Genomic DNA, 13217 nt, shown 5'->3' on the forward strand with positions numbered 1-13217 from the left:
CATGTATTATTAACCTCAAAGATGGATGGAGGCAGGGAAGCGGTGGCAGAGTGGTGATCGGGAAGATCCGGAGAAATCTCAGAGGGCCCGCTAACGTTTCAGCCTGATTACTTTGGACGGACTAACATTACTCAAGCTGAACCCCAAAATATGTGCGCTGTGTAAACATTTGAACAAAGTGTACAACTTAATAGGCTACTTCATTTTTTGCTTGTAAATTGGGTCCTGATATTGGATTGATTACCCAGAACTGTTACTAGTTGGAACTTTCGCACATGGGATGGGGCAACCCGTGACTTTTAAAATTTCTAATAAATTCGTCCTTTAGCACAGTTAAAGATTCTTGGTTCCAAGGAATCCTAAGTCAATTTGAAAGAGCTATAAATAAATGTCTCATGATGTTAATATCCAGCAGCACTGACGATGAAGAAATTGGGTTGAGGAGTTATGCCCCGGGAAGGCAAGAATTACTTTAAGCTTTCCGTTTTTTCCTGATCTCCTGCGTCTTTGTAACTCTTGGAACACTCATCCTGAGAGAGTTTGGGAGTGTTGAGGATCAGGGCTCCTCCATTCAAAGTTAAAGTGGTCCACTTCAGGAAAATATATGACCAATTGCATAAAACTTTTGCAAGTAGGTCAATTTTCTGCTAATTACCGCAAATGCTTTTTGTACTAAATCTTACCAAATTCTCATGAGATCCAAATACAAGCTGGCTTCTATTATGTATGCCGTGTCACATTGTGAATGATGACGTGAGACCATTAGGGTCACATCAAGTGACAAAAAAAAAAAAAAGTGATTCCAATTTACTTTGCATTATTAGTCTTTGTTCTTCGTATACTGTAGACAAATGTGTATAGTAACTAAGTAATCAAAGCAAGTTATGAAGTAAGCAAGTTGTGAAGATAAACTGGAAGGCAGTTGAGGAGGAGGGGGGTTCAAATGGTTTTTAATCTGATGAGGGGGGTCTGTGAGGTTAGAGACTGTCCGAGGTGCCCGCACTGTAATCCGATACACGCGTGCGCACGCACCCCTGACTCGGGCTGAGGGAGAGCTCCGGCTGGATGTCACTAAGCCGGCGCAGCTCGGAGGGGAAGGTACGCGCTTCCCCGACCAGAGAGGGAGAGAGAGAAAGAGAGAGAGAGAGCAGAGGCGGAGAAAGAGAGAAGAGGAGGAGGGAGCTCAGAGGAAGAGCGTGCTAGCTGTCAGTTCGGAGGAGGACGGCGAAGAGCCTCCACCGCGTTGGTTTTCTCGCTGTCACCTTTTACGCACGCGTTGACACTACCGCGCGCCTCTTTCCAACAACTCCCTTTTTAAACCCAAAACAACGGACTGTCACTTGGACTGACTTGGACACCAATTTGGAATACAGATGATAATGTTGATTTAAAGCACGTGTGGTGTGTTTTGAAATAAAGGAACGGATCGAGGCGCATGACCAAGGAGAGTTTATTCTTCTTACTTTGAGCACCTTTTGATAAACTTGGCAATGGACACGGATACGTCTCAATCCAGTAGTGACTTTCCATTTGCCTTAAATTGATGACGAGATCCCTAAGCACACTATAATTGACGCTATCCCCCTCCCCAAAATGGATTTTGGACACTTTGAACAGATCATCTCCCGAGAGAGAAGACGCACGGCCACTCACTGACACAACTTCAACCGCTAAGCGGCACTTGTGTGTGTGGATTCTTTGGACGAGTCAACCCGATCTGTGGAATAGAAGACGAGAGGAAAGCTTGGGGACTGTCAACGTTTGGTTTGAGTCCAAAAGATGGATTCATCAACATGGTTCTGCGTGTGTGCCCTCACACTTCTACCAACTCTGATCGTCACATCGGAGAAAGCAGGTAAACTTGACACTGGCATATAATATATACAATTAGTTGGTTTTTTTTGGGGGGGGGGGGGGGGTTGGTATTTATATTATTTATTAATGCTACACAAAACAACAAAATTATATTTCCCTACCTATAGGCTACATTGTTTATTTGCTTGGAATTTTGACTTTCTTTAATTTGAATGATAAAAGATTATTGTGGTTGGACGTAGTTTCCTGCCACTAACCCAAGTTGTGTGTGTGTGTGTGTGTGTGTGTGTGCTGGGAAGTGTGTGTGATCCCGCAAACGAATGCTTCTTTGTTAATTAGTAACTAAAAAGACAGGGCAGGACTGATTACATTGTTTTTTCTATTTTAGAATGGGGGCTACCTGTGATTGCATCTTGTTGGTTTAAGTGTCCCACACAGATCATGTCAACAGAAAAAAGGAAGTTTAAGACCATGTAGGCGTCAGTACAAAGCATTTTCGATCCATTTGGGATGCCAGACAGAATTCAAATTGTTTTAATCAATCTCAGTTAAATGTTTTTCTTATCTCAGTCTTATTGTAGATCTCATTCCATTTTATCAGCATTCGAAATGATGCGTTTGTTTGCTAATAGGATGTCTATTGATTGTTGTAGTCTTGAATGTCCACAGTGACTCTTCATCACCATCTGCTCTCCGGAGGGTTCGTCACGAAAAATCCAAAACAAACCTGTGTTATTCCTCTAAGAACTACGATTAGTGTCGCTTGTTATTGAAATTGAATTATGTGGCGTTGGTTTGCGGTTACTTGATTGTTTATTTGACCTGCTGCTGCATGGGAGGAAGCGATCGCCTCCTCTTCGAGCCGCACTGTCCGCCTTCGCCTCACTTCAGAGCGGGAGTACTTTCTCCTCCTCTTCCCTGGAGCACCGGTAACGAGTGTCCACATCGGATAATGTGGACACTCGTTATATTAAGCGTGGGCAGGGAATGCGAAAGAAATGAAATATCGTGCGCATTAGTGTTCCAAACTGCATTTACGCACGGAGAGAAGCTCGCTCTCTTTCTCTCTTTAATCATGTCTAACGCAAACGTGCACAATTACTGCAAAAAGTCTGCAATAGTTGTAATAATATTTGTTTTATTATCAACAGTCACCAAACTGATAAACAACATATTAATGAAAGTTAAAACTATCAATTTTCTCCTTTAGGTTTTAAGGCTCGATTAAGATCGCAATCCAGTTATATGAATCTGTTCGAACTCCGAATTGTCATTATTACTCGTGCAGAGCGTGTGATTGTTGGATTTGTGTGGACAAAGGTCCTATTCAGGTGCCCATTATTGATCCCATAGGCGCTTTTCCACCTGAGACAAAAAGGTTCCCATAGGATCTGGCTGGCTTAGATACAGTAGCTGGTCTAAAATTCCCTCTGAAGTTCGACTTCTCCTAACCCTCGAGAATGAGCCCTTGTAATGGCCATGCAGCTGTAAGCTTTACTGTTCAAACTCAGTCGTTAATTCCTCCATAACCCACAGCGCATATTGCATGGCTGTGTCTCTGTGGCTTCGGCCTCTCAAACGCAGAATAATAAAATACAGCAGTGCAGAGTGAGTTGAAAACATACATTGCCCCGTTCATATTATGTTTATTTATATCAATGTTTGTGAGCTTTGTTTAGCCTCAGCCTAAAACAGTTGTTTTGCGAATGCGCATAACAGGTTCATCTTGACTTGATAGATGCAAAATTACACATCAATACGATCGTGATCATTTTGGTGTGTGCTGTGTTTAGCCGAATAGCAAACTCTACTTTTGACCCACAAGCCACTATTCACGGTTAGCTAACTTGACAGATATAGTCATTTTTAACTTCTCTCCCGATTTATTTGATTTATTGTGAGAGCCTCTGCTTTTATAATGTACACATAACCCTATCTCGTAAATTGTGAGTCTCCTCGCTTAAACCAAATTTCTGCTGTAGTACCAAGACTGGCCCATGAGGGGCAGCAATGTGCAACAGAGCATCGAGGCTCCTGGTAGAGTCATAGTAAAAGAAGAAATCGAAGATAAGCTAACTTTTGTTTTATTCTGTTAATTACGTTATGGTGGCCAACTGTTGGCCTTCCCGGTGAATAACTTCTAAGGCACATTATACAAACACTCAGCTCAGCCAGTTACTCTTCTATTGGTGTCCTGCATCGGTGCAAGCTTCAGGTCACTTCCTAATTGGCTATTATTCCGTTTCCTGTCACAATCACGGAGTCCGTGGCTCGGCTGACCTCGGTGTCAACCAAACACACAAGGATTTGCGTTGGTAAATGATTAAACAGGCCTAACATTTACAATTGTTGGCGCTGACCATTTTCTCGAGCAGATTGGGGAGGAAATATGACTTTACGCACCCCACACCACAGGATAATTGCTCAGAATAAGCTTTTAGAGATCGTTAAAAAAAATAAATAAATGGCCCTTTTGTCATTTCATGTGTAGCCCAATTTAGATGATAGGCCAAGTAGCTTAACGCTGGCACAACCAGATAATATGATGAACCATTGTTATGGAGTTTATATAACAAGTTATGTTAGGTGTTTACCTTTAGTCAGTTGGTCATCCACCTCTGATAATCATTGCAGCAGCAGTGCGGTTGTTTTTATGGATGTGTGAGGCAGTTTCTGGGGAGTGCATTTATTTATTTATTTATTTATTTTGGTCCGCTTTACTTGTTCCGCCAAGCGCATGTATCATGCGGATATCTTGGCATTAGCTTTCTCGTTTCTGGCTGCCGTTTCCACTTTCTTCCTCACGCATCCTCTGGGTCACATCTGAATGAATGACCCCCAGGGCTGTTTGACTTTAAAGGTTTCATAGTAGCTTGTGTTTCTGAGTCGGAATTTAACAACTTTTTTTTTTTTTCTTGGAATCTGCCTCAGTCTCCAGATTTTTACCAGCTCATCCACTGGGACAAACTCACTCACATGCATGTTGCAGCCTCCTCAGCAGTAAACTTTAACAAATGTCTTAGCTCGGCTGTCTCCTGAGATGAGATGAGTAGCAGAAGGTATTGTTGAGATGCGTGTACGTGCATATCTATAGTGAGAGGGAAGGGCTGGAAGTGCAGCGTGAGGAAGTAACCGAGACAGAAAGAGGCCGACGCAAGCTGCCAAGAGAAGTGAACGAAACGGAAGAAAGATTTCTTAGCTTTGCCGTTTGATCCTATTTCTTCATTCCGTTTGATCACGGCTGCGCCTGGAAGCGAGATAAACGGCCGTAATTGGCCACTCAAGACTGGCTGTCTGCCTCTATAGCGTCTCTGCCCAAATACGCTTGATGATGAAACACGCTAGAGGTGATGCGGAGTGAATGTAGGGAGCTCTCTGAGGGGTGAAGTGCCTACAGGTATGCTGGTGGAACAACAGCTTCTGATGCTCGCTTCTTCTGGCTTGAGAGAGTTGCGGCGCATGGAATGAAAAGCCTTGAAAGTATTTTGGAAAAACATAAACAAGAGTCAGGCAAAGTGAGTTGATTAATCTCGCTAATCATTCCTTCTGCACGTTCTGAATCGTGGCTGCTTTCAAAGTCATTATGTGGAGATGTCACAATATTAGGTACACTGGCAACATGTAATTATATCAAATTAAAAAGATTGAAGTCAGACTTTTTATACAATGAACACAATGTTTATTACCGCCGTTGTAACATTGCGTCCCTCTCAGAAGTCTTTCTCATACTTTGGTTAGTTTAGCTACTAATAAACAGCTCATACAATGATCCACTCCACATGTATTTATAGCTCACATTGAAAAAAAACAAAAACACTTTACCACAGCTTGCTTTTCCTCAGCTTTTACCCCATGTTGAACACATCCGGCCCACTGTTTCCCTGCGGGACCTGCTTGTATTAATTAAATCTTACATCGGTCCGGGTCAAAATGCTGTATGTGCAACAATCAGCCATCAATGACACAAACCATCCATGTCGTTATTTCTCACAAAGGGGCTGCTCGGTGCTGTTGAGCCCACGAGAAAGAATCGACTTACTGACATGGTCAATCATTATCTTGAAATTCTCTAGATATAATTAAGTTCTATTTATTAAAGTTGTTGTTTTCAGTAAATCTACTTAAACTGTGAGTGAAGTAGTGCATGCTAGTCAAGGATGACACATTGGCAACAAACTCATAAATCCCAGTAGCCTACTTGGAAGAGTACTGCAAATATTTTTTCCCCCATTGTGTGTGATTGTTTTTGTGTCTCATTTATTAAACACACACTGACAGATACGATAAATGATTTAAAGATTCCCTGAACTTGAAAGTACAATGCGAATTCTGCCAAAAAATCCTGTCAAACATGCCAAAACTGTGAAAAAAAGAGGGCAAGTCGAGGAAAATCGAGAGAAGGAAAGTGCAACGGAGGGAGCAAGTAAAAGCGAGATGCTTTCAAAAAGAAACTAGAGAACGGCAGCCTCGAGAGCAAGCGAGGAGGGCACCGGTGAAATAAGAGCGAAGGGGCAAAGAGTGAAGAGATAGTTGAGTGGAGCCACGTGTGCAGTAAACAGTTCACTTTCAGTCATCTGCTACCTCCAAAGCACACATTTAGAATCTGGAACAATCAGCAGACTTAAGAGGAGTACACCCATATCGATAATCGAGCCTAATTGAAGCAGTTTCTTCCCCTTACAGTCAAACTACAAGATCACCGACTGGGTGTCTCTAAAAGATTATATTGAGCGACGATACTCTGGTGTCGGGTGTGTTGAATGATTTTGACAATCTCGGAAAAAACGAAATGAAATATGTACCATCACAAATCCTTATGTCTGTGTGTGTTATGGGGACAACAGTTAGCTTAGCAGCAAGCTAGGCTAACAGCCGTGCCTTGCTTTACAAGTGATGGGCCACATTGGCATGAATATTATTGCTACAAACCAACATTTATTCTTGCCCCTAATGCTTTTGCGTGAGAATAAAAGTTGGTAGAGGCAGAATTTCCGGTAGTGGATCTCATTGTGTGCCTGTGCATAAACCAGGCTGCTCCACAGCTACCAAAAACCTGTTGTGGTTGCTGCGAGCAAACAAGCATTGAGCCATTTAACCTTCAGTACATTTTCTCTCGTCTGCCTCCCGCCCTCACTTCATTTGTTAAACAGAGAGCACAATTAGCGTGTCCACTAGGATGTTCTAATTACGGTTATCATGTCATTAGCACACTGTTGCTATTCCATTGTCTTCGTCAGCCATCGGTAATGACCGGAGTAGCTAAACTGGGACGGGAGCTCTGTGCGTGTGTCTTTGTGTATTTGTAAACACATGTTTTCATTTTCTGAACCTCCTGTATACAAAAAAAAGCATTTGTGTGTGTATTTACTCGTGTGTGAGTCCTCTCCAGTCCCTCTAGATCAGTGCCGTGCGAGGCCACAGGTTGTTTTCCTTTCTCTCGCTCCCGTCACACCGAATCATCCTGTTGTTTTCCTTCGTTCACGGCCCTCCACCTCTCCTTTAATAGCACTTTGTGTCTCTTTCTCCACACCTCAGCGCGTTCCCTTGCTCCGATTAGGAAACCTCAATAACCTTCTTTTTTCGACCCGCTCTGCTACGGTGCGGGAATCTCTTTAGTGTTCTAGCTTCTCATTTTTCTTTTATACTCCCTTGCACTGTAATCTGCCCCCCCCCTTCATTCCCCCAAGCCTGGAAATGGGACAAAACAGTGAAAACCTATTATTGCCCCTGATGCAGTTTGCAAGTTTTTAACATCTTAACCGATTTTTGAAACGTGAGCGACCCCACACATGATGAGAAAGGGATGGCCTCCTGGGCCTTCACCAAACAGTTCTCACAAAGTTGAAAGCATACAACATGTTTTGGTAAGATTCCTGATTGATGAATTAAGATTAAGGTTGTTTCTTTTTCACTCTCGAACCCAAACCAGTTAGTTTTCTGTAATCCAGTACGTCCTGTATACACTACCTGTTTATGTGTTGGTGTTCAGCTTGCCTTTTCTGTCCAGTGAGCTTTTCAGAGCTGCTGACTTTCTTTTTTCATATGATGAGAGACAGATGCTCTGGCATTGCTCACTCGTTCTTCCTTCGTGTTCTGCCTTTCTTCTCTCTTCTCATTCCTGAGGTGTCTCAGGTTTGGATCACTAAAATCTCACTGGGATGTGTCCAATGTAGACATTACAGTCTGTTATTTGCTCCACTTCTCATATTTCCGTAGTCGCACGGTCTGACTTTTTTTAAAGAAAAAATTATACAAGCTATGTGTCTGCTTTAAGACACTTTAAGGTAACAATGCCAGGAGCAATCGTAATGCTGAGCCAATCCACTGAAGACGCAAAAAAAACCGAATGTTGCCATAAAATCTACATTGTGAATTGAATGCCGGCACCTCATCAAAATTGACTGATCAGGTCGTGGTTTGAAACAAACCACACACACATACACACAAATTCATACACACTGACATACTAGACTCTGGCCAATGGAAATTTTCAATCGCAGAAGAGCTCACTGAAAAAGATCTCCAAGAGGAAAAATTAATCTGTTTATAAAGCTTCTGAGCAAAGTTGGAAAATGAGCATTCATCATCGTGAAGGGATGTGTGTTTTTGTGTATATTCAGGTTTTTCTCTGCGTGCATTCAAGGTGTGTCGAGTATGTGTAAAAGCTGCTGAATAGGTGCTATCGGGCAGAAATGCAAAATGTGTCAGAGGGACATAAATAATGCAGTAACCTGTCTTATATCCCTGCTAGACTGCTTAGCACCATTTACCGCTAGTTATGCTGCGTAAGTGTATATGTGTGTGTGTGCCTGCGGTTGGTTGGAATTCAGTGATGTCCAAACCAGAATGTGATGGCCAATGTTCCGCGGTTGTGTTTGTGCCTTTATTGTAACTATGTGGTCTCAATACAGCTTCTCCCAGAGGATCACACACGTTGTTGTGGTTCAGTCATAAAAAGTAGTCGGGAAATACCGAACTTTGGAACTTTGGTTTACCAACGACCGGATGACTAGCTAGCTAGTAAGGCTTTCTTGAGCCTTCAAGAAAAAGCCACAAGTCTCAGCTTAGTTAGTCACTCAGGGGGACGGTGAAAGTTTGCCTAAGGGTCCACTTTCGGCCACCGTGAGAGATCTTTGGGGTCTAATGTTTCCCTGTGAATGCCCATCGGCAACACTGACTTGTTAACGTTGACCATATCTACAGCTAGCTCAAAATGGCGGTCACAACTTGCCACACAGTTTCCAAAGCATATTGCGACCAATGCAGGATGTACCCCATTTGTAACCAAAGTCAGCTGGAATAGGCTCCAGCTAGCTCACCCAAGCGCGATAGAAAATAGATGGGTTCTGCTTACGCATTTAATGGACCTCATTTAGGAAGGGTGCTTGAGTCCCATTTATTTTGACAATCTTATCCCATTCATATACCATTATAGGATTTAAATGACTGTGGTCCACCGCTGTGCTCATACTTTTCTCGTAAATCTGCTGTTTTAGAACTTTTAAGTCCAAGTGGCATTCATGGAACATCTATTTTCTTGTAAATTGCAGGCGTAGGCCAGATGGTCCTTATTAGCATAAGTAAATGTCCCTCCAATGCCTCTATAAGGGCACAAAGTTGGAGCCTGTGCACATTAATGCGAGCACATAAACTGCACGATAGATGGAATATCGGTAAATGAGAAAGAAATTTATTTGATATATGAATGAATGAACTTTAGGTTTTTTTCGAGCAATAAAAAAAAAATAGAAACGTAATTTACAACCGAAAGTAAGAAATGAAAATATTAATAATAATAAAACAACAATAACATTGTGGTCGGGTAGAGGTTTGGAAGGTTGACGTTTGTGGTTGAAGTCTCAGTTCCCTTCTGCGTACCTGCAAACAAACACTCAACTCTCACTTGGTCCTCTTTGAGGATTTATTTATTTTCTTAAGCAGAATAATACGCAGTCCATTGTGCTAATGCAGTGGCGCTGTCTAAATTTTTTATACGACTTTTAATATGACATGATCATCAAAAGTTCAAAACCTGTTCAGTTCTGATCTTGCTTGGTATGTTTGATCTTTTTTTCTCCCCTTGTCTGGCTCACTCTTTGAGAGCTTTGGCACAATTTCTCTCATTGTGTCACTTTTACCTGCTTTATAATTCTTGACGTGAACTCTTAACTCAGCATCTTTTATGTTCTCACGAACAGACACGCTGGCAGGTCACCCTGCGCTTGCGTGGAATGCAAATCAGTAGCTCTGTGGATGTGCTTCGGATAACTGCATGCATACGCACTCACAAAATCGGCCTTTAGAATTGAGGCAGAATTTTTCTTTGTCATTAGATTGTGCAGGTACTACCTAATGTTGTGATCAGTGAGTGTTGTTTGACAGGAGGTGATTGGCTGCTGCTGCTTTGAGGTTTCCGGATGGTTTAACACGAATCCAAATGGTGCCGGGATGAGATAAGCCCGGCAGGGTTTCACTGGCCTTGTAACTCTACTCCTGTGTTGCCATATGTCACCAGGGAGATTGGAAACAGATAGGACAAGGGCAAGCGCCACGAGTTGACTCTAAAAGTTTCATCGAGGAGCATGAAAAATGGAAACGGGAAGGGGGGGGGCACATAGAGGTGATCGGTGATTGTTTACAGACAGCTGGAGGTAGACACCAGTTCGAGTATCAATCACTGAAACAGCAGCATGCTGAGCTGTGACCTCGTTTTCCTCTTATTACTCGAGAGTCTGTGCATATAGTGGTCTACAGCTGGTGTGTTGTTGTTTTTTGTTACAGTAATGCAGAGAGAAAGGAGGTATAATAAAAATGTATATATATTGCTTTTTTTTTTCAATTTTATATATATTTATATGTATTTTTTTTGTTTGTTTGTTTTTTAAACAAAATTAGGGTAGTATCCCCACAATAAATAGCCTGTTCACTGTAGTTGTTTATTTTACCCAGAACAAAGCGGAACGGCTCTCCCATAAATGCATTTTCAGAAATTGAGGTTTAAAACAATCCACACGTTGTTGTTTGATTTCACACTTAATAGGTGAGCAGCACTTCAGAGACCCTCATTTGCATACAACCCATTAAAATTCAATTTTCCACAATATGTCCCCTTTAACAAACATTACACTCCTACCCCGCATGATGCGTCACATGCCTCTTTATTAGTCTTTGAGGCAAGAGAGTCCGCCGAGTGCATTAAGCGGGCCGATCATCCTTCTACACAATAGCCAGCAAAGTTCCAATCGAGTCCAGTTGTGTGTAGCAGGCATGTTATGTCATCGCCTGTCACCCAAATATGTGACTTATGATGGGAGTTGTGTCAGACCGCTGAATGAGATCCATTGAGTTTGAGCTGACACACACACGTATGGCTGCTGACACCAAGGACCTGTTCGCTGAGACTAACTGGCATCTGGATGCTCCAGTCATTGTGTTTGTGTGTGTGTGTGTGTGGGGGGGCAGTGAATGGGGGTCTTTGTATATCATGATGTTTCGTCGATCTTTGACATCACATCCACTTACACGCTCACTTCTTTGTTGTCCATATCCTGTGTCTGCAAACACTGGCCTTATCTTCACTCCTTATCTGCTTTGTACACAGCGTCTTATCAGCATTTGGGAAAAGTAGCACTCAATGCAATACCGCTAGTTTTTCTTGAGAAAATATTTTTAGTCATTTGTCTGTTTGCTATCAGTGACACACGGCCTGCAAACTCATTTTATTAAAAATGGAAATAAATAAAAAATAGCCACAGATGCTTCTAATTAACCGGAAGGTAAATAAGTCGGTTGATTGGGTCAACCTTCTGATATGAGGATTGTCTTGAAGTATATGTAATCCCATGTGCTTGTTTTTTGCCCTCGCAGAATTTGAGCCATGTGGTGGCTATCTGGATGCCACCGTCGCGGGCTACATCACCACGCCTGGCTACCCGCTGGAGTATCCCCCCCATCAGGATTGCCGCTGGGTCATCACGTCGCCAGAACCTTCTCAGCGCATTGTGATCAACTTCAACCCGCACTTTGAGATTGAGAAGCTGGACTGCAGGTAGGAACAAGGAGATGTTCTCGCAGCATTCAAAAGAAACGTGTATTCATTTAGTTATTGCAAAAGAATTATCTTTTTTTTTTCTTCACACAAATTGACGATGCAACAACTTTCATCACTTTGTATGAGAACGGCTGGGTGGATTTGGTCAGCCCACTCTCCTCCTGTTTCCTTGGCTTAAACTTGCCCACAAGCATCACTTTGGGACCTCCCAGCGTCCCTCATCTCTTAATATCATAGCCTAATTACCACATATTTACAATTCCAGGATGCTTTTTTTCACACTTTTAACAGATTAACCTAGTCAGGAGACAATTTTCCGTCTATCGCCGTTTTTGGCTTGAGTCAAACTGGGAGAAATGCAAGTATGGCGCCATTAAATTGAAATCCACGATGCGGTGACAATACAGACATGAGGGCAAACAGGCATGCTGGGAAATAATGAAGCCATGCTGTTAAAGAAGTAGGTGATTGATTAAGCAAGCTGCAGTCAAACCAGCTGTGGAGGGAAATGATTGTAAAATTGTACTCAGAAAAGATTTTTTTGTAAAACTGTGCAGTTATTAGGCACCTTTCAAAAGTAATTACAGTTGGAGCACACAACTAGTGACAGCTTGCACAAAGCAAAACCTCACTTACATTGATTACTTGACATATGTTTTGAGTTATGTAGGTTTTGGTTTAAATTTGTGTTTATTGATGTGCCTCATACACGGAATGTCAAGTATGAAATCTGAAAGACCACAGAAAAATAAATCCACCAAATTTGAATGATTGAAAAAAAATGCAGCTTCAAAATCATGAAAAAAAAACAAGCCGCTGTCCCTGCTCTCAAATTCTGCGGTTATATTTGTTGAATGCACTGATGTGGCAGTGGAAAAAAAATGTTTGACACTAAATCTCCACTGTTAAGTACTACATATTTCTCAGTCTTTGCATATTTTCAGCTTGTGTATTTGGGATCTCTAAATTCAACAACTGCCGCCGGTCTTGCCTTGCAAAAACGATGTATTTGAATACCGAAGCGGAACTATATGTTCAAAGCATAGGGGCTACAAATTCAGTACTCATACACTTTGTCTTTTCAACCACACAGCGTGCCCCATTGACATCAATAATAGATCAGGAGAATTCCCTCTCTCAGATTTGCTAAAATCATGCTGACATTTCCGCTGTAGAATCACGGCATCAATATTTTACCTGGCTGTTTTTTGAAAGCACAAGACTGAAAAGGAATTGTTGTGCTTTTGCTCCACTTTCATTCTGGAAGTACGTATATACTAAAAAAAAATCGCTACTTTCCCTTCATTTCGCCCCCTGCCAGTCACTCCTTTTGAGAGTCCAGCACTTTAGT

General features: G+C 42.1%; 1 protein-coding gene across 2 annotated transcripts in view; it reads left to right on the forward strand.

Moving 5' to 3' along the window:
* The first annotated feature begins 1073 nt into the window (after window positions 1–1073).
* LOC119139772 (neuropilin-2-like) overlaps window positions 1074–13217 on the forward strand; it is a 59725-nt gene continuing 47581 nt past the window's right edge. Inside the window, exons 1-2 of one of the 2 annotated variants that reach the window (XM_037280732.1) lie at window positions 1074–1855; window positions 11683–11863. In XM_037280732.1, the coding sequence (XP_037136627.1) occupies window positions 1780–1855; window positions 11683–11863 (257 nt within the window). In that variant the 5' untranslated portion in view covers window positions 1074–1779. The remainder of the gene's footprint in view (window positions 1856–11682; window positions 11864–13217) is intronic. The other variant, XM_037280731.1, reaches the window with a different exon arrangement.

This window comes from Syngnathus acus, chromosome 21, assembly GCF_901709675.1.
Source record: "Syngnathus acus chromosome 21, fSynAcu1.2, whole genome shotgun sequence".
Taxonomy (NCBI): Eukaryota; Metazoa; Chordata; class Actinopteri; order Syngnathiformes; family Syngnathidae; genus Syngnathus; species Syngnathus acus.